Raw genomic sequence first — 22,289 nt, 5'->3', positions numbered from 1 at the left:
TTCGATGATGTCAACTGGAACGTCTTCCATGATGAGGATGTCTCCAAGTTCACGGACGGAGTCACGTGCTTCATCTGGAAGTACACCAACGATGTTGTCCCCCAGAAGTCGGTCAGGGTCTTCCCGAACCAGAAACCCTGGATCAATAGTTCCGTGCGAGCAGCACTCACAGTGCAACATTGAGCTTACATCGCTGGAGATCATCTAGAGCTCAAGAAAAGCAGCTGTGATCTGTGCAAACCTATCATGGCTGTGAAACAACAATACAGGGACAAGATTGAGTCAAGATTCACAACGAATAGCACACGTGACTAGTGGCGAGGACTGCATACCATCACAGACATCAAAGCCCGAACGTTGTGGTGCCGCCAACATCGCAGCCTCTCTCCCAGATGAGCTTAATGCTTTTACGCTCGGTTCGATGTCGCTAACTATGAATTCCGAGGAAAGCCAGGTCATCTCTGAGGCTGAGGTTTCCAATGAGTGGACAGTCGCAAGACTGTGGTACCGGACCACATCCCAGGGCGAGTACTCAGGGCGTGCGCAGCACAATTTTTTGAGGATGTAACTAGTAGGGTGGATAGGGGAGAACCAGTGGATGTGGTATATTTGGATTTTCAAAAGGCTTTTGACAAGGTCCCACACAGGAGATTAGTGTGCAAACTTAAAGCACACAGTATTGGGGGTATGGTATTAATGTGGATAGAGAATTGGTTGGCAGACAGGAAGCAAAGAGTGGGAATAAAAGGGACCTTTTCAGAGTGGCAGGCAGTGACTAGTGGGGTACCGCAAGGCCCAGTTGTTTACAATATATATTAATGACTTAGACGAGGGAATTAAATGCAGCATCTCCAAGTTTGTGGATGACATGAAGCTGGGTGGCAGTTTTAGCTGTGAGGAGGATGCTGAGAGGATGCAGGGTGACTTGGATAGGTTAGGTGAGTGGGCAAATTCATGGCAGACACAATTTAATGTGGATAAATGTGAGGTTACCCACTTTGGTGGCAAAAACAGGAAAGCAGATTATTAACTGAATGGTGGCCGAATACGAAAAGGGGAGGTGGAACGAGACCTGGGTGTCATTATACACCAGTCATTGAAAGTGGGCATGCAGGTACAGCAGGCGGAGAAAGAGGCGAGTGGTATGCTGGCATTCATAGCAAGAGGATTCAAGTACAGAAACAGCAAGGTACTACTGCAGTTGTACAAGGCCTTGGTGAGACCACACCTGGAATATTGTGTGCAGTTTTGGTCCCCTAATCTAAGGAAAGACATTCTTGCCATAGAGGGAGTACAATGAAGGTTCACCAGATTGATTCTTGGGATGGCAGGACTTTCATATGATGAAAGACTGGATTGACTAGGCTTATACTCGCTGGAATTTATAAGATTGAGAGGGGATCTTATTGAAACGTATAAAATTCTAAAGGGATTGGACAGGCTAGATGCAGGAAGATTGTTCCTGATGTTGGGGAAGTCCAGAACGAGGGGTCACAGTTTAAGGATAAAGGGGAAGCCTTTTAGGACCGAGATGAGGAAAAACTTCTTCACACAGAGACTGGTGAATCTGTGGAATTCTCTGCCACAGGAAACAGTTGAGGCCGGTTCATTGGCTATATTTACGAGGGAGTTAGATATGGCCCTTGTGGCTACAGGGATCGGGGGTATGGAGGGAAGGCTGGTACAGGGTTCTGAGTTGGATGATCAGCCATGATCATACTGAATGGTGGTGCAGGCTCAAAGGGCTGAATGGCCTACTCTTGCACCTATTTCCTATGTTTCTACAACTGCCAGGTGTGTTTACAAACATTTTTAATCTCTCCCTCTCCCAGTGTAGAGTGCCCTGCTGCTTCAAATTATCCACCATTGTCCCTGTACCAAAAAAGACCAAGGTAATATGCCTGAATAACTGGCACCCTGTCACACTCACCTCAATAATAAGCAAATGCTTTGAGAGGCTGGTCAAGGAGTACATCTGCATCTTGCTACCACCCAAACTGAACCCCCTACAATTCGCCTACCGACACAATTGATTGACAGACCACGCAATAGCCTCTGCTCTGCACACCGTCCTTACACATCTGGAGAAGAAGGATGCTCATGTGAGAATGCTGTTCTTGGACTACAGTTCAGCACTCAACACCATAGTTCCAACCCGGCTAGACAAGAAGCTCAGAGACCTTGGCCTTGACCCTGCCTCTGTGCAGCTGCATCCTGGACTTCCTGTCAGGGAAACACCAGGTGATGGGTGAAACCTGGAGGGAGAGGGATGAAGTAAAGAGCTGGAGAGTTGATTGGTGAAAGAGACAGAAGACCATGGAAGAAAGAAATAAGTGGGGAGGCGATCGGCGGGCAAGGAGATAAGGCTTTAGAGGGAAAAGGGGGTGGGGGGCATTGCCAGAAGTTTGAGAAATCAATATTTATGCCATCAGGTTGGATGCTACCCAAACAGAATATAAGGTGTTGTTCCTCCAACCTGAGTGTGGAATGGGAACGGGAAGTGGAATTAAAATGGGTGGGCACTGGGAAATCCAGCTTGTTCTGGTGGATGGAGCGTAGATGCTCGGCGAAGTGGTTTCCCAATCTACGCCGGCTCTCACTGATATGCAGGAGGCCGCACCGGGAGCACTGAACACAGCAAGTGACCCCAACAGACTCACAGGTGAAGTATCGCCCACCTGGAAGGACTGTTTGGGGCCCTGAATGGTAGTGAGGGAGGAGGAGTAGGGGCAGGTATAGCACTTGTTCTACTTGCAAGGATAAGTGCTAGGAGGGTGATCAGTGGGGAGGGCAAATGGACAAGGGAGTCATGGAGGGAGCGATACCTGCGGAAAGCAAAAAGTGGGGGGAAGGGGGAGGGAAAGATGTACTTAGTAGTGGGATATTGTTGGAGGTGGCAGAAGTTTTTACTATGGATGTCCAGTCCCTATACACCTCCATCCTCCACCAGGAAGGCCTCAAGGCTCTCCATATTTTTCTGGACACCAAACGTAACGAGTTCCTCTCCACCACCATTGTCCTCTGCCTAGCGGAACTTGTCCTCACTCAAAATAATTTCTCCTTTGGCTCCTTCCACTTCCTTAAAACAAAAGGAGTAGCCATGGGCTATCACATGAGTCCCAGCTATGCCTGCTTGTTTGTCGGCTACGTGAAATAGTTTATGTTCCAAGCCTACACAGGTGACCATTTCACTCTTTTCCTACGCTACATCGATGACTGCATTGGTGCTGCTTCCTGCACCCGTGCTGAACTCATTGACTTCACCCACTTTGCCTCCAACTTTCACCCTGCCCTCAAATTTTAAGGGGAAACGAGGGGAAACTTCTTCACTCTGAGGGTTGTGAGAGTGTGGAATAAGCTGCCAGGACAAGTGGTGCATGCGAGCTCGATTTCAGAGGCGTTTGGATAGGTAGATGGATGGTAGGGATGTGAAGAGCTATGGTCCCAGTGTGGGTTGTTGGGAGTAGACAGTTTAAATTGTTTTAGGCATGAATTGGATGGGCCAAAGGACCTGTTTCTGTGCTGTACTTCGTATGACTGACACAAAATACTTACAAAGTTTGTCCACTATTTTTTTGTCACCCTATTACCTCCTCTCCTGCATTGTTTGTCAATGGTCTGATATCCACTCTCACCTCTCTTTTACTCATGATATATCTAAAAAAAACCTTTGATAGTCCTTTTTGGTATTATTCGCTAACTTACCTTCATATTTCATGTTTTGCCTCCTCATGGCTTTTTTAGTTGCCTTCTGTTGGTTCTTAAAGGTTTCACAATCCTCTAACTTCCTACTATTTTTTGCTATATTATATACCCTCTCCTTTGCTCCCATATCAAATCCAGTTGATTACCCTACACCCTATCCAGAATTGCCTTTCCCCTAGTAGGCTCAACCACAAGCTGCTCTAGAAAGCCATCTCCTAGGCTTTTTACAGATTCCTTCTCTTGGGATCCAGCACCAACCTGATGTTCCCATTCTATCTGCATATTAAAATTGCCCATGATTATCATGATGTTGCCCTTTTGACATGCATTTTCTATCTTCTGTTGTAATTTGTAGCCCACATCCTGTCCACTGTTCAGAGACCTGTAACTCCCATCAGGGTATATTTACCCTTGCAGTTTTTAACTCCATCCACAAGGATTCTACATCTTCCAATTTAATGTCACCTCTTTCTAAAGATTTGCTTTCATTTTTTACCAATAGAGCGACACCACATCCTCTGCCTACCTGCCTGTCCTTTCAATATAGTTTGTAGCCTTGGATATTAAACTCCCAATTATGATCTTCTTTCAGTCATTACTCAGTGATGCCCACAATGCCATACTTGCCAATCTCTAAATGCGCCACTAGATCAATCACCTTATCCTGTATACTGTGTGTATACAAATATATCACAGAAAATAATGATAAAGTTTGTTTTTATATTAACTGTTAATTGTGTTGAAGGCTTTGAAATATGCTTAACTATTTGGAAGCTTGGCTGATCACTCAGCTTGACAAAATGTTTGCACTCGTTTTGACTCCAATCGAGAAGCCATCATCAGTGCGCAATTGAGGATGTTGTCTACTCAGAATGCTGGCTTATATACTCCTCTCTGTATTGGCGCGTGGCCAAGCGGTTAAAGCGTCGGTCTAGTGATCTGAAGGTCGCTAGTTCGAGCCTCAGCTGAGGTAGCATGATGTGTCCTTGAGCAAGGCACTTAACCACACATTGCTTTGCGATGACACCGGTGCCAAGCTGTATCGGCCCCAGTGCCCTTCCCTTGGACAACATCGGTGGTGTGGAGGGGGGAGACTTGCAGCATCAGCAACTGCCGATCTTCCATACAACCTTGCCCGGGCCTGCACACTGGAAACCTTCCAAGACACAAATCCATGGTCTCATGAGACTAACGGATGCCTATAGTCCTCTGTGGTCCGAATGGATATTGATTATACGTCATGATTTGGTTGGCTGGTTCAAATCGCTGAAGAGTGTAACAGTAGAAGATTCTGATTGGCTGGTTTTGAGGGAGGACTATTGGAAGTGTTTGCTTCACTGTCCAGGTCCCTAGATTATTGGCGATTCGGTGTTTGTTGATATTGTTGTTTCTCTTTTCTCTGTAAGGGTTCATGTACCGGATCTATATCGATGTGCGTTTTGATGGGTGATTCTCCTGTAGAGAATCACGCTTGGAGAAGTTCTTGTTCTTGTCCTTGCTGTCCTCCACTTGAAATAGAGTCCTCTTCGTCTTCATGAGCTGATGATTCATGAGCTGTTTTGGATGATTCTTGTGTAGCCTGGACGATAGTTTTCTTCCAGTATGACCAACGTAGTACTTGTCGCAGTCACTACACTGGATTTGTTCTCTCAGTCACATTTTATTGTTCTTTGAGTTTTGATAGGTTCCTCCTCAAAGTTGCAGTCCATTTGTGAGCAACTGTGATATTGTGTTGCTGAAGCAGTCTTGCTGTCATTTTTGAGATGTTCTTTATGTCTGGCAATGCAATTCATTTATTCGTCTTTCGTGTAGTTTGTATATTCAGGTTTCTGATCTTGAGGCACCTTTGGATGAAGCTTCTTGAATCTCCATTCTGTTGAAAATGTGACTGATAGAACAAATGTTATCTACAAAATCCAGTGTAGTAACTAAGACAAAAACTACATTGGTCAAACAGAAAGAAAACTTATCAGCCAGGCTTCATGAGCATCAGCTAGACTGCAGTAGGCACGACCCGCTCTCAATAGTATCAGTTCATGAAGATGAAGAAGAGCCATTTCAACTGGATGACAGCCAGAGTCTTGACTCAAGCAAGAACAAGAAAAGAACGAGAATTTCTCAAAGCGTGGTTCTCTACAGAAGGATCCATCAACAAACTCATCGATATAGATCTGGATTTGAACCCTTACAGTGAAAAGAGAAACAATGATATCAACAATCAGTGAATTGCCAGTAATCTTGGGATCTGGACAGTAAAGCAAGTATTTCCAATGGACCTCCCTTGAAGCTAGCCGATCAGAATCTTCTACTGTTAAACTGCTCACAATATTTTGAGCCAGCCAACCTGGTCACGATGTCTATCAATATCCATTCAATCCCTGGAGGCATCCTGAGTAGACAACACCCTCAACAGCGTACTCATGATGGCTTCTGGATTGGAGCCAAAACGTCTGCAAGCATTTTGCCAAGCTCGGTGATCAAGCAGACTTCCAACTAGCCAATCCGAGTTACCAATGTTCTGCAGTATTTCAAATGCTTAACTATTACATATATCTGTTTAATTGTAACCATCTTTCTGATGTCTTTAATGATTTTCAGGTGATAGGCAGACCCCACTAGTGCAGCCACAGCCATGAAGCAGATGCATCACTGCAAGCAGCTCCTTGACCAGTTGCAGCGGCAGCGTCTGGACGGCTTTCTGTGTGACTGCACGGTCGTGATTGGTCAGTTACAGTTCAAGGCTCACCGCAATGTTCTCGCTGCGTTCAGCAGCTATTTCCAAGCGGTTTACGAGCTCTCGTTGGTAAATGATGTGGTGTTTCTGGATCATAACTATATCAGCTCGGAGGGGTTTCAGAAGCTGCTGGATTTTGTGTACACTGGCAATATTCATGTTGATGGGTGAGAATTCCTCTGTTGATGTTTTATATCAGAGAACAGAATGAAGTATGTTCAAGCGTCATATTCAGAGCTCGGTAAGATACAGATGTGGAGGAGATGCTTCTGTTAATTAGATTGATTCTAAATTCTACAAATTAATTACACAAAGCATTGAGCCATATTTCCATTATTACCACCACATCAGATTGCCACATGGTGGTCGGTACCTATGAATTACCATAAATATTCTCTGTATTATACACTACAAACTGTGTCCACCAATGTCATACGATTGTTATTTGGATGTGTGTGTGTGTGTGTGTGTATGTGTAAGGGTGTAGCCAGAGCCCAGTGTGTGGTAACCAGGACCTTCTCGGTAGCACAGTCACAGTTGAATCGGTGCAGGAGGCCTCATAGAGATCTGGGAGCAAGTGATTTAAAAAAGGAACTTTTGTGCGATTTCAACTTTCTGAGGGGGACAGTCACGATTTGTTATCAAGTACAAGTAAAAATAAGGCAGTAATAAGCGGAGGGTTAGTTGTGTGAGAGAACCAGTGTTAGAGTAGGGAGGCTTTGACTCAACAGATATCAGTGAGAACAGGCTTGGGTGAGGTATGTTTCTGGTAAGTTTCTTCTTCATTCTTCATTCTTCGTCTGTTAGTGCATATTTGGAACAGAGAGAATGGCTCGAGAGGCTGCGTTGTGTTCTTTGCGTGAGATGTGGGAATTCTGAGAGATCTCTAGCCTCCCAGATAACTACTTCTGCACCAGATGCACTGGGCTGCAGCTCCTCAGAGAACTTGTTAAGGAACTGGAACTGCAGCTTGATAACGTTCTGCTCATATGGGAGACTGAAGAGATGATAGATACGAGCTCAGGGAGGTAGTCACCCCTAGTTTGCACGAGGCAGGTAAATGCGTGACTGTCAGGAGAAGGCAGGGAAATGGCTAGTACAGAGTAGCACTGATATGTATGGATCTATTTCTTTTAGAGCAATGACTCCCCATAGCACTATGCATGATCTGTCATCTAGACATACATATTGATCTGTTGTATACGTATATGCATTGTTTGTTCTCTCCTCTCCTCTCTCCTCATTTTCCTATCTCCTCACTCCTCTCCTCGCTCTGCTCTCCCCTCTCCTCTGTCTCTCCTTCTCTCTCTCTTCACTCTCACTTATCTCTTCCCTCCCTCTCCTCCCTCCCTCTCTCTCTCTCTCACACTACTCACTCACTCTCACGTGAATACACCAGTTTAGGTCACCTCCCATCTGTGTGTCTTTTAATTGATACGCAGTTGTGCACAGACACAACAAATTAGCACCGAGTTCAAACCTGCATGCCAGAAGATATCAGGGACTGCATCGACAGTTATGGAACGAAACAGCGAGAGGAAAGCCATTACAGACACTAACAAAGGGATGCGTGAGTAATAATGCACAGTACACAGTGAAAGACGCAACTGGCAAAGTTAAAGTGAAAGTTATGTGGCATTGGCTTCAGTCAGGAAAGTTGGCAAATTTTATAGTACGAATGAAACCTGGGAGTCATATATCAAGAGGGTTGAACTGTATTGTAATGCAGACAATACGGAGGAGCAAAAGAAAGCTGCCATGCTTTTTAGCTTAATGGGCCCTAGGACGTACAGTTTCTTGCACAACCTAGTTGAGCCTGAAAAGCCAGCAAGCAAGATGTTTGACAAAATTGTTACAATCACTTAAGCCCAAAACTGCTGGTAATAACTGAGAGATTTAGGTTTTACAAAATGCTCCAGTCAAAGAATGAAAGCATTTCTGAACACATTGTAGAACTATGGAAACTTTTCCAGTATTGTGACTTAGGAATGGACTTTTTTATGTATGAAGGGATAGGCTTACATGTGGCATGCATAGTCAAAGCATTCAGGAGAGGCTACTGTCAGAAAGAGACCCAACCTTAGGATGGCCATTACTATTACAATATCTTTAGAGATTGCAGCAAAGGATGCTGCAGCACTACGGAAAAAGAGGTTAGAATGTGAAATGCACAAGATGTCCCTGCACTGTGCAAAAAGTAAAAAATTTTATCAATCCTTCCATGTTGGTTCAAACTTATTGAGTATAAGAGCTGAAATATTATGATGAGGTTGTATAAGGCATTGGTGAGGCTGAATCTGGAGTATTGTGTTCAGTTTTGGTCACCAAATTACAGGAAGGATATTAATAAGGTTGAAAGAGTGCAGAGAAGGTTTACAAGGATGTTGCTGGGACTTGAGAAACTCAGTTACAGAGAAAGGTTGAATAGGTTAGGACTTTATTCCCTGGAGCGTAGAAGAATGAGGGGAGATTTGATAGAGGTATATAAAATTATGATAGGTTTAGATAGAGTGAATGCAAGCAGGCTTTTTCCACTGAGGCTAGGGGAGAAAAAAAACCAGAGGACATGGGTTAAGGGTGAAGGGGGAAAAGTTTAAAGGGGACATTGGGACGAGGGGGCTTCTTCACACAGAGAGTGGTGGGAGTGTGGAATTAGCTGCCAGATGAAATGGTAAATACGGGCTCACTTTTAACACTTAAGAAAAACTTGGACAGGTACATGGATGAGAGGTGTATGGAGGGATGTGATCCAGATGCAGGTCAGTGGGACTAGGCAGAAAAATGGTTCGGCACAGCCAAGAAGGGCCAAAAGGCCTGTTTCTGTGCTGTAATGTCATGTGGTTCTGTGGTTCTAGGTACTTAATACTTTGCTTCAGTATTCACTATGGAAAAGGATCTTGGCGATTGTAGGGATGACTTACAGCAGATTGAACAGCTTCAGCATATAGACATTAAGAAGGAAGACGTGCTGGAGCTTTTGGAAAGTATCAAGTTGGATAAGCCTCTGGGACCAGACGATATGTACCCCAAGCTACTGTGGGAAGTGAGGGAGGAGATTGTTGAACCTCTTGCGATAATCTTTGCATCATCAATAAGGACGGGAGAAGTACTGGAGGATTGGAGGGTTGCAAATGTTGTTTCCTTTTTCAAGAAAGGGAGTAGAGACAACCCAGGAATTTATAGACCAGTGAGTGTGACTTTGGGGGTAGGCAAGTTACATAGAAACATAGAAAACCTACAGCACAATACAGGCCCTTCGGCCCACAGAGTTGTGTCGAACATGTCCCTACCTTAGAAATTACTACGCTTACCCATAATCCTCTATTTTTCTAAGCTCCATGTACCTATCCAAAAGTCTCTTAAAAGACCCTATCGTATCCACCTCCACCACCGTTGATGGCAGCCCATTCCATGCACTCACCACTCTCTGCATAAAAAACTTACCTCTGACATCTCCTCTGTACCTGCTCCCCAGCACCTTAAACCTGTGTCCTCTTGTGGCAACCATTTCAGCCCTGAGTAAAAGCCTCTGACTATCCACATGATAAATGCCTCTCATCATCTTATGCACCTCTATCAGGTCACCTCTCATCCTCCGTCGCTCCAAGGAGAAAAGGCCGAGTTCACTCAACCTGTTTTCATAAGGCATGCTCCCCAATCCAGGCAACATCCTTGTAAATCTCCTCTGCATCCTTTCTATGGCTTCGACATTCTTCCTGTATTGAGGCGGCCAGAACTGAGCACAGTACTCTTAAGTGGGGTCTGACCAGGGTCATATATAGCTGCAACATTACCCCTCGGCTCCTAAGTTCAATTCCACGATTAATGAAGGCCAATACACCGTACACCTTCTTAACCACAGAGTCAACCTGCGCAGCTGCTTTGAGCATCCTCTGGACTCGGACCCCAAGATCCTTCTGATCCTCTACACTGCCAAGAGTCTTACCATTAATACTATATTCTGCCATCATATTTGGTCTACCAAAATGAACCACCTCACACTTATCTGGGTTGAACTCCATCTGCCACCTCTCAGCACAGTTTTGAATCCTATCAATGTCCCGGTGTAACCTCTGACAGCCCTCCACACTATCCACAACACCCCCAACCTTTGTGTCATCAGCAAACTTACTAACCCATCCCTCCACTTCCTCATCCAGGTCATTTATAAAAATCACAAAGAGAAGGGGTCCCAGAACAGATCCCTGAGGGACACTACTGGTCACCGACATCCATGCAGAATATGACCCATCTACAACCACTCTTTGCCTTCTGTGGGCAAGACAGTTGTGGATCTACAAAGTAATGTCCCCTTGGATCCCATGCCTCTTTACTTTCTCAATAAGCCTTCGATGGGGTACCTTATCAAATGCCTTACTGAAATCCATATACATAGTCAAAGTCATACTTTATTGATCCCGGGGGAAATTGGTTTTCGTTACAGTTGCACCATAAATAATACATAGTAATACAACCATAAACAGTTAAATAGTAATATGTAAATTATGCCAGGAAATAAGTCCAGGACCAGCCTATTGGCTCAGGGTGTCTGACCCTCCAAGGGAGGAGTTGTAAAGTTTGATGGCCACAGGCAGGAATGACTTCCTATGATGCTCTGTGTTGCATCTCGGTGGAATGATTCTCTGGCTGAATGTACTCCTGTGCCCACCCAGTACATTATGTAGTGGATGGGAGACATTGTCCAAGATGGCATGCAACTTGGACAGCATCCTCTTTTCAGACACCACGGTCAGAGAGTGCAGTTCCATCCCCACAACATCACTGGCCTTACAAATGAGTTTGTTGATTCTGTTGGTGTCTGCCACCCTCAGCCTGCTGCCCCAGCACACAACAGCAAACGTGATAGCGCTGGCCGCCACAGACTCGTAGAACATCCTCAGCATTGTCCGGCAGATGTTAAAGGACCTCAGTCTCCTCAGGAAATAAAGACGGCTCTGACCCTTCTTGTAGACAGCTTCAGTGTTCTTTGACCAGTGGAGTTTATTGTCAATTCGTATCCCCAGGTATTTGTAATCTTCCACCATGTCCACACTGACCCCCTGGATGGAAACAGGGGTCATTGGTACCTTAGCTCTCCTCAGGTCTACCACCAGCTCCTTAGTCTTTTTCACATTAAGCTGCAGTTAATTCTGCTAATACCATGTGACAAAGTTTCCTACCGTAGCCCTGTACTCAGCATCATCTCCCTTGCTGATGCATCTAACTATGGCAGAGTCATCCGAAAACTTCTGAAGATGACAAGACTCTGTGCAGTAGTTGAAGTCCGAGGTTTAAATGGTGAAGAGAAAGGGAGACAAGCCAGTCCCCTGTGGAGCCCCAGTGCTGCTGATCACTCTGTCGGACACACTACATACACTACATCTACTGCTCTTCCTTCATCAATGTGTTTAGTCACATCCTCAAAAAATTCAATCAGGCTCATAAGGCATGACCTGCCCTTGACAAAGCCATGCTGACTATTCCTAATCATATTGTACCTCTCCAAATGTTCACAAATCCTGCCTCTCAGGATCTTCTTCATCAACTTACCAACCACTGAAGTAAGACTCACTGGTCTACAATTTCTTGGGCTATCTCTGCTCCCTTTCTTGAATACAGGAACAATATCCTCAACCCTCCAATCCTCTGAAACCTCAAAGATCATCGCCAGAGGCTCAGCAATTTCCTTCCTCACCTCCCACAGTAGCCTGGGGTACATCTCATCCGGTCCCAGCGACTTATCTAACTTGATGCTTTCCAAAACCTACAGCACATCCTCTTTCTTAATATCTACATGCTCAAGCTTTTCAGTCCGCTGTAAGTCATCACTACAATCACCAAGATCCTTTTCCATAGTGAATACTGAAGAAAAGTATTCATTAAGTACCTCTGCTATTTCTTCCGGTTCCACACACACTTTCCCACTGTCACACTTGATAGGTCCTATTCTTTCACGTCTTACCCTCTTGCTCTTCACATACTTGTAGAATGCCTTGGGGTTTTCTGTAATCCTGCCCGCCAAGGCCTTCTCATGGCCTCTTTTGGCTCCTAATTTCCTTCTTAAGCTCCTTCCTGTTAGCCTTATAATCTTCTGGATCTCTAACATTACCTAGCTCTCTGAACCTTTTGTAAGCTTTTCTTGTTGACTAGATTTATTACAGCCTTTGTACACCATGGTTCCTGTACCCTATCATTAATTCCCTGTCTCATTGGAACGTACCTATGTAGAACTCCACACAAGTATCCTCTGAATATTTGCCACATTTCTTCCTTACTTTTCCCTGAGAACATCTGTTCCCAATTTAAGCTTCCAATTTCCTGCCTGATAGCCTCATAATTCCCCTTACACCAAATAAATGCTTTTCTAACTTGTCTGTTCCTATTTCTCTCCAGTGCTATTGTAAAGAAGATAGTATTATGATCACTATCTCCACAATGCTCTCCCACTGAGAGATCTGACACAAGGTTCATTTCCCAATACCAAATCAGGTACAGTCTCTCCTCTTGTATGTTTATCTACATATTGTGTCAAGAAACCTTCCTGAACACACCTACCAGACTCCACCCCACCTAAACCCCTTGTTCTAGGGAGATGCCTTTCGATATTTGGGAACTTAAAATCTCCCATCACGACAACTCTGTTATGATTACAGCTTTCCAGGATCTGTTTCCTTATCTGCTCCTTGATATCCCTGTTACGATTGGGTGGCCTATAAAAAACACCCAGTAAAGTTATTGACCCCTTCCTGTTTGTAACTTCCACCCACAGAGACTCTGTAGACAATCCCTCCATGACGTCCGCCTTTTCTGCAGCCGTGGCGCTACCTCTGATCAACAGTGCCACACCTCCACCTCTTTTGCCTCCCTCCCTGTCCTTTCTGAAACATCTAAAACCAGCACTTGAAGTAACCATTCCTGTCCCTAAACCATCCAAGTTTCTGTAATGGCCACCACATCATAGCTTCAAGTACTGATCCACGCTCGAAGCTCATCCGCTTTGTTCACAATACTACTTACATTAAAATAGACTGGATAGTAATAACAGGATTGGTCCAAGTCAGCATGGATTTACAAAGGGGAAATTGTGCTTGACTAATCTTCTGGAATTTTTTGAGGATGTAACTATGAAAATGGACAAGGGAGAGCCAGTGGATGTAGTGTACCTGGACTTTCAGAAAGCCTTTGGTAAAGTCCCACATAGGAGATTAGTGGGCAAAATTAGGGCACATGGTATTTGGGGTAGAGTACTGACATGGATTGAAAATTGGCTGGCTGACAGAAAACAAAGAGTAGTGATTAACAGGTCCCTTTCGGAATGGCAGGCGGTGACCAGTGGGGTACCGCAGGGTTCAGTGCTGGGACAGCAGCTGTTTACAATATATATTAATGATTTAGATGAGGGAATTAAAAGTAACATTAGCAAATTTGCCGATGACACAAAACTGGGTGGCAGTGTGAAATGTGAGGAGGATGTTATGAGAATGCAGGGTGACTTGGACAGGCTGGGTGAGTGGGCAGATGCATGGCAGATGCAGTTTAATGTGGATAAATGTGAGGTTATCCACTTCAGTGGTAACGGGAAGGCAGGTTATTATCTAAATGGAGTCAAGTTAGGAAAAGGGGAAGCACAACGAGATCTAGGTGTTCTTGTACATCAGTCACTGAAAGCAAGTATGCAAGTACAGCAGGCAGTGAAGAAAGCTAATGGCATGCTGGCCTTCATAACAAGGGGAATTGAGTATAAGAGCAAAGAGGTCCTTCTGCAGCTGTACAGGGCCCTGGTGAGACCACACCTGGAGTATTGTGTGCAGTTTTGGTCTCCAAATTTGAGGAAGGACATTCTTGCTATTGAGGAAGTGCAGCGTAGGTTCACAAGGTTAATTCCCGGGATGGCGGGACTGTCATATGTTGAAAGATTGGAGCGACTGGGCTTGTATGCTCTGGAATTTAGAAGGCTGAGAGGGGATCTTATTGAAACATATAAGATTATTAAGGGATTGGACACGCTGCAGGCAAGAAGCATGTTCCCGCTGATGGGTGAGTCCAGAACCAGAGGCCACAGTTTAAGAATAAGGGGTAGGCCATTTGGAACGGAGTTGAGGAAAAACTTTTTCACCCAGAGAGTGGTGGATATATGGAATGCTCTGCCCCAGAAGGCTGTGGAGGCCAAGTCTCTGGATGCTTTCAAGAAAGAGATGGATAGAGCTCTTAAAGATAGCGAAATCAAAGGTTATGGGGATAAGGCAGGAACTGGATACTGATAGTGGATGATCAGCCATGATCACAGTGAATGGCAGTGCTGGCTCGAAGGGCCGAATGGCCTACTCCTGCACCTATTGTCTATTCTCTTTGACACATCTCAAACTGTCCATCTGAGCGTGCCCCTTCTCTATCACCTGCCTATCCTCCCTCACACACTGTCTCCAAGCTTCCTCTATTTGTGAGCCAACCACCTCTTCCCCAGTCTCTTCAGTTTGGTTCCTACCCCACAATCATTCTAGTTTAAACTCTCCCCAGTAGCCTTAGCAAATCTCCCCACCAGGATATTGGTCCCCCTGGGATTTAAGTGCAGCCCATCCTTTTTGTTGGAGAAGATCCTGAAAGGTAGGACTTGGGAGCATGTGAAGACACATAATCTGATTAGGGATAGTCAGCATGGCTTTGTCAAAGGCAGGTCGTGCCTTACAAGCCTGATTGAATTCTTTGAGGATGTAACAAAGCACATTGATGAAAGTAGAGCAGTGGATGTAGTGTATATGGATTTCAGTAAGGCATTTGGTAAGGTTCCCCATGCGAGGCTCCTTCAGAAAGTAAGGAGGCATGGTATCCAAGGAGACCTTTCTTTGTGGATCCAGAATTGGCTTGCCCATAAAAGGTAGAGAGTGGTTGTAGATGGGTCATGTTGTATATGGAGGTCGGGGATCAGTGGTGTGCCTCAGGGATCTGTTCTGAGACCCCTCCTCTTTGTGATTTTTATAAATGACCTGGGTGAGGAAGTGGAGGGATGGGTTAGTAAGTTTTGCTGATGACACAAAGATTGCGGGTGTTGTGGATAGTGTGGAGGGCTGCCAGAGGTTACAGCGGGACATCGATAGGATGCAAAACTGGGCTGAGAAGTGGCAGATGGAGTTCAGCCCAGGTAAGTGTGAGGTGGTTCATTTTGGTAGAACAAATATGATGGCAGAACATAGTATTAAAGATAAGACTCTTGGCAGTGTGGAGGATCAGAAGGATCTTGAGGTCCGAGTCCATAGGACACTCAAAGCTGCTACGCAGGTTGATTCTGTGGTTAAGAAGGCTACGGTGCATTGGCCTTTATCAACTGTGGGATTGAATTTAGGAGCCAAGAGGTAATGTTACAGCTATAAAGAATCCTGGTCAGACCCCACTTGGAGTACTGTGCTCAGTTCTGGTCACCTCACTACAGGAAGGATGTGGAAACTATAGAAAGGGAGCAGAGGAGATTTACACGGATGTTGCCTGGATTGGGGAGCATGACTTATGAGAATAGGTTGAGTGAACTTGGCCTTTTCTCCTTGGAGCGACGGAGGATGAGAGATGATCTGATAGAGGTGTACAAGATGATGAGAGGCATTGATCGTGTGGATAGTCAGAGGCTTTTTCCCAGGGCTGAAATTGCTAAGACGAGAGGACACAGTTTTAAGGTGTTTGCAAGGAGGTACAGAGGAGATGTCAGAGGTAAGTTTTCTACGTAGAGAGTGGTGAGTGCGTGGTATGGTCTGCCAGCAACAGTGGTGGAGGCGGATACGATAGGGTCTTTTAAGAGACTTTTGGATAGGTACATGGAGCTTCGAAAAATAGAAGGCTATGGGTTACCCTAGGTAATTTCTAAAGTAAGTACATGTTCGGCACAGCATTGTGGGCCGAAGAGCCTGTATTGTGCTGTAGGTTTTCTATGTCTCTACTTGTGAAAAAGTCTATGAAATTACCATGCAATGATTGTCAGCTCATGGTAACCGTATATTTCAAGGGATCTCAATGAGACGAGACCAACAGTCAGTATGTCAAAGAATGCTGATGTGTTGGTCCCGTTTCGTGGTTCCCTCTAAACTGTGTACGCGCGTGTTAGAGAATCTGCATGAAGGACGCCGGAGTTTAGTCAAAATGAAGTTTCTCACCCAGAGCTGTGTGTGATGGCCAGGAATAGATAAATAGATTGAAGACTTGTCCAAAAGCTGTTTGGGATGCCAGAAAGTTCAAAATCCACCCCCAAAGGCACTATTGCCCCGTGGGAGGGGCCGTCTTCACCATGGCAAAGAGTACTTACAGTATCGACTTTGTTGAGCCATTCATGGAATCCATTGTTTCAATTGCTGTGGATGCTCATTCAAAGTGGCCTCAGCATAGACTGTTTCCGCCCTATGAACTATCTTTTGCCAGAAATATCTTACCAGGACAAATTGTGAGTAACAACAGACCACAGTACAGGTCAGAAGAATTCCGACTATTCATGAAGAAAAATGGCAGCTCCTCACCACCCAGCAATGAATGGGTTAATGAAAGGTTTATCCAAACCTTCGAGAAGTCCATTAAAGCTATGGACAAGGAGAGCATTACTCTGCAGCGCAAAGTTGACAACTTCCTTCTTGTATATCAGAACTCTGTTCATACGATGGCAAATCACACACCTGCAATGCTGTTCATGAGCAGGAATCTGAGATCTCACATAGACCTGAAACCAGATCTATGGAGGGAAGCGCAGAGTAAACAGTACAGCCAGTTGCTAAGTGAAGCAGCAAGGAGCTTCGAGACTGGACAGGAAGTCCTGGCGCGTGATTACCGAGAAGACAAGTGGACTCCTGGTCAGAAAGCTACAAGAACTGGACCACTGATGTACACAGTGGATGTTGGAGATCAGACATGGAGATGTCATGTGGACCAGATACTGGATGCTGAGCCGAAGAACTCACCTGAGTCGATTGCATCCAACAATTTGGACACATTACAGCTGCAGGACTTACCCCTCAGTGATGATCATGTTGCTGACAGCAACGTATCACCAGCAACTGAGGATACAAGACACCTGCCAAACCTGATGTCACTCCACAGGTCCAGAGGCCCAGAGCTGAAAGAAACAGAGCTATCCAAAAGACTAAATCTTTAGAACTGTGAAGTTAGTTACACACTGTTATTGTGAAAGCATGTTTATTTGGAATATGGGTTCTGAAAGGGAAATTAAATGTTTTGTACATATACAGTTTTATGTTGCATCCTAAAGGAGGAGGAAGTGTAATATGTGGATCTATTTCTTTTAGAGCAATGAATCCCTGTTGTCTATGCATGCACATTCTCTTTTTCTGTCTCTCTCTCGTTCCGTCACTGCAATGTGGATACACTTGTTCTGGCCACCTCATGTGGCATGCGTGTTTTGTATTTTAATTGATATGTAGTTGTGCACAGACAAAACAACCTCTGTGGCCGATCTCCTCAATAATAAATATACCGTTTTGGATATCGTTGAGGGGGACGACCAACCGTTTGGGTGTGGGGGGTGTGTGGGGCTGCAGCGACCAGGCCTCTGGCACTGAGTCTGGCTGTGTGGCTCAGATGGGAAGGGGGAGAAGAGGACTTCAGGAGTGATGCAGGATTCCGTTGTTACAGGAATAGACATGAGATTCTCTGGACCCGATAGAGAAACTTGGTTGATATGTTGCCTTCCAGGTGCCAGGGTCAGGGTTGTCTTGCATCAGGCCCAGACATTCTAAAGGGGGAGGGTGATCAGCCAGAAGTCTTGGTATATATTGGCATCAATGACATAGGTAGGAAAGTCAAGTCAAGGTCCTGAAGGGAGAATTTAGGGAGCTTGGTAGAAAGTCGAAAAGCAGGACCTCCAGGGTACCAATCTTGCCAGTGAGGGTAAGAATAGGATGACTTGGTGGATGAATGTGTGACTGAGAAACTGGTGTAGGGAGCAGGGTTTCTGATTTATGGATCATTGGGATCTCTTTTAGGGAAGATATGACCTGTACAAAAGGCATGGGTTACACGTGAACCCGAGGGGACCAATTCCTTGTGGGCATATTTGCTATAGTTGTTCTGGAGGGTTTAAAATAACTTGGCAGGGAGATGGGAACTAGAATGATAGGGCTGTTGGTTTATGAACAGAGGCAGTGTGCAGTGAGGCTGTCAGGAATTGTGTAAGGTAAGGGACAGCTATGTGCGAAGCCAAAAGAGATGGGAGAGATCTTAAACAATTTATTTTCTTCGGTATTCACTAAGGAGAAGGATATTGAATTGTGTAAGATAAGGGAAACAAGTAGGGTAGTTATGGAAACTATGATGATTAAAGAAGAGGAAGTACTGGCGCTTTTAAGGAATGTAAAAGTGGATAAGTCTCCGGGTCCTGACAGGATATTCCCAAGGACCTTGAGGGAAGTTAGTGTAACAGGGGCTCTGACAGAAATATTTCAAATTCATTAGAAACAGGGATGGTGCCTGAGGATTGGTGTACTGCTCATGTGATTCCATTGTTTAAAAAGGGTTTTAAGAGTAAACCTAGCAATTATCGGCCTGTAAGTTTGACATCAGTGGTGGGTAAATTGATGGAAAGTATTCTTAGAGATGGTATATATAATATATAATTACCTGGATAGACAGGGTCTGATTAGGAACAGTCAGCATGGATTTGTGCGTGGAAGGTCATGTCTGACAAATCTAATTGAATTTTTTGAAGAGGTTACTAGGAAAGTTGACGAGGGTAAAGCGGTGGATGTTGTCTATATGTCTTCAGTAAGGCTTTTGACAAGGTTCCACACGGAAGGTTAGTTAGGAAGGTTCAATCGTTAGGGATTAATATTGAAGTAGTAAAATGGATTCAGCAGTGGCTGGATGGGAAACGCCAGAGAGTAGTGGTGGATAACTGTTTGTCAGGTTGGAGGCTGGTGACTAGTGGTGTGCCTCAGGGATCTGTGCTGGGTCCACTGTTGTTTGTCATATACATTAATGATCTGGATGATGGGGTGGTAAATTGGATTAGTATGCAGATGATTAGATTATGAGGACACTCAGTCCTCGTTTATTGTCTTCAGAAATGCATGCATTAAGAAATGATACAGTGTTCCTCCAGAGTGATATCACAAAAAAAAGGACAAACCAAAGACTGATACCGACAAGACCACATAATTATAACGTATAGTTACAGCAGTGCAAAGCAATACCATAATTTGATAAAGAGCAGACCATGGGCACGGTGAAAAAAAGTCTCGAAGTTCTGATCAACTCCAGATAGTCCCGATAGCTGGCGTCAAAAGGGAAAAACTCTCCCTGCTGTAAACCTCCAGGTGCAGACAACTGCCGATGCATTGGAAGCACCTGACCACAGCCGACTCTTGAGTCCGTCCGAAAACTTCGAGCCTCCGACACCAAGCACCATCTCTGCTGAGTGCTTCGACCCCACCCTGGCCGCTGAGCAACAAGCAAAGCTGAGGACTCGGGGCCTTCTGCTCTGGAGATTCTGGATCACACAGTAGCAGCGGCAGCGAAGAAGGCATTTCAGAAGTTTCTCCAGGTGTTTCTCCATACTCTCATGTCTGTCTCCATCAAATCAGGATTGTGCACGGCACCCTACTTGACAGACTACAGATATCATTCACGGGAGTGGCTGCCGCGCGCTGTGTCGCGCCGGCATCTTCTCCTCCTCCTCCTAAGATAGGTGGAGTTGTGGATAATGAAGTAGGTTTTCAAAGCTTGCAGAGAGATTTAGGAAAGTTAGAAGAGTGGGCTGAAAGATGGCAGATGAAGTTTAATGCTGATTAGTGTGAGGTGTTACATTTTGGTAGGACTAATCAAAATAGGACATACATGGTAAATGGTAGGGCATTGAGGAATGCAGTAGAACAGAGTGATCTAGGAATAATGGTGCCTAGTTCCCTGATGGTGGAATCTCATGTGGATAGGGTGTTGAAGAAAGCTTTTGGTATGCTGGCCTTTATGAATCAGAGTATTGAGTATAGGAGTTGGGATGTAATGTTAAAATTGTACAAGGCATTGGTGAGGCCAAATTTGGAGTATTGTGTACAGTTCTGGTCACCGAATTATAGGAAAGATGTCAACAAAATAAAGAGAGTACAGAGGAGATTTACTAGAATGTTGCCTCAGTTCCACCACCTAAGTTACAGAGAAAGGTTGAACAAGTTGGGTCTTTATTCTTTGGAACGTAGAAGGTTGAGGGGGGACTTGACAGAGGTATTTAAAATTATGAGGGGGATAGATAGAGTTGACATGGATAGGCTTTTACCATTGAGAGGGGAGATTCAAACAAGAGGACATGAGTTGAGAGTTAAGGGGCAAAAGTTTAGGAGTAACACGAGGGGGAACTTCTTTACTCAGAGAGTGGTAGCTGTGTGGAACGAGCTTCCAGTGGAAGTGGTAGAGGCAGGTTCGATTTTGACATTTAAAAAAAAATTGGATAGGTTTATGAACAGGAAAGGAATGGAAGGTTATGGGTTGAGTGCAGGTAGATGGAACTAGGTGAGAGTAAGCGTTCGGCACGGTCTAGAAGGGCTGAGATGGCCTGTTTCTGTGCTGTAATTGTTGTATGTTTATATGGAAGGAAAGGCAATAATAGGGCAAAATTGCCATCAGTGGGATGAGTTGCTGTGGAAAGGGGGACAAAATCGAAAAGGGTGAATACAGGACTGAAGATGTCATCTGAATGCATGCAGTATACAGAATAAAGTGGGTGATCCTGTAGCACAGAAGTTGGGAGATATGGCATTGTAGGCATCACTGAGTCGTGGCTGAAAGACGATTATAGTTGGGAGCTTAACGTCCAAGAATACACGTTGCATTGAAAGGACAGGCAGGAAGGCAGAGGGAGTGGCGTAGCTGTGTTCTTAAAAAAATGAAATCAAAAGAGGTGACATAAGGTTGGAAGATGTGGAATCGTTGTGGGTAGAATTTTTTAAAAATGCAGGGGTAAGAAGACCCTGATGGAAATTACATACAGGCTTCCAAACAGTTGCCATGATGTGTGGAGATAGAAGTGGCATATTTAAAGGGCAATGTTACGATAGTCATGGGGGATTTCAATATGCAGTTGGATTGGGAATATCAGGTTGGTACTGATTCTGGATTCCTTGAGAGATTATTGCAGAATGTCTACGAGATAGCTTTTTAGACAAAGGAGAATCGGTTGTTGTTGTTTACTCAGATTTTTAGAAAGCCTTTGACCAAGGTGCTGCTTAACAAGAAAAGAGCTCATGGAATGATACGAGCATGGATAAAGTATTGGCTGATTGACAGGAGGCAAAGAGTGGGAATAAGGAGACTTTTCTTATTGGCTGCCAGTAATGAGTGGAGGTTTGTTTTTACGTTGTATGTCAATGATTTTGATGAATTGATGGCTTTTTGACCGAGTTTGCTGATGATATGAGAATAGGTGGAAGGGCAGGTAGTACTGAGGAAACAGGGAGGCTGCAGAAGGACTTGTACAGATTAGGAGAACGGGCAAAGAAGCGGCAGATTTAATATAGTGTCGTGATATGCATGGTCGTGGCCTTGGTAGAAGGAATAAAAGCATGGACTATTTTCTAAATGGAGAGAAAATTCAAAATTCTGTGGCCAAACAGCCTTGGGCATCCTCCTGCAGGCTTATGGTATGAGGAGTGACTGATGGCTCTGGGCCTTTACTTGCTGGACTTTAGAAGAATGGGAGGGCATCTCTTTGAAACCTTTTGAATTTTGAAAGGCCTGGATAGATTGGAAGTGGAGAGCATATTTCTTACATTGGGGGAGTCTAGGACCAGAGGGCACAGCCTCAGATAGAGTGCCATCCATATTAAATTGAATTGAGGAGGAAATGTTTTCGCCAGAGAGCGGTGACTCTGTG

General features: G+C 44.7%; 1 protein-coding gene across 3 annotated transcripts in view; it reads left to right on the top strand.

Moving 5' to 3' along the window:
* The window catches only part of LOC140196123 (myoneurin-like), a 137,985-nt gene that overhangs the window by 12,558 nt on the left and 103,138 nt on the right, over window positions 1–22,289 (top strand). For all 3 annotated transcript variants that reach the window (XM_072254842.1, XM_072254841.1, XM_072254840.1), the window contains exon 2: window positions 6,304–6,606. In XM_072254842.1, coding sequence (XP_072110943.1) covers window positions 6,338–6,606 — 269 coding nt within the window. In that variant the 5' untranslated portion in view covers window positions 6,304–6,337. The remainder of the gene's footprint in view (window positions 1–6,303; window positions 6,607–22,289) is intronic.

The sequence above is a fragment of the Mobula birostris genome, chromosome 4 (genome assembly GCF_030028105.1).
Source record: "Mobula birostris isolate sMobBir1 chromosome 4, sMobBir1.hap1, whole genome shotgun sequence".
NCBI classification, from domain to species: Eukaryota; Metazoa; Chordata; class Chondrichthyes; order Myliobatiformes; family Myliobatidae; genus Mobula; species Mobula birostris.
The sequence above is the reverse complement of the archived record's forward strand: the minus strand, read 5'-3'. Positions and strand labels throughout refer to the sequence as shown.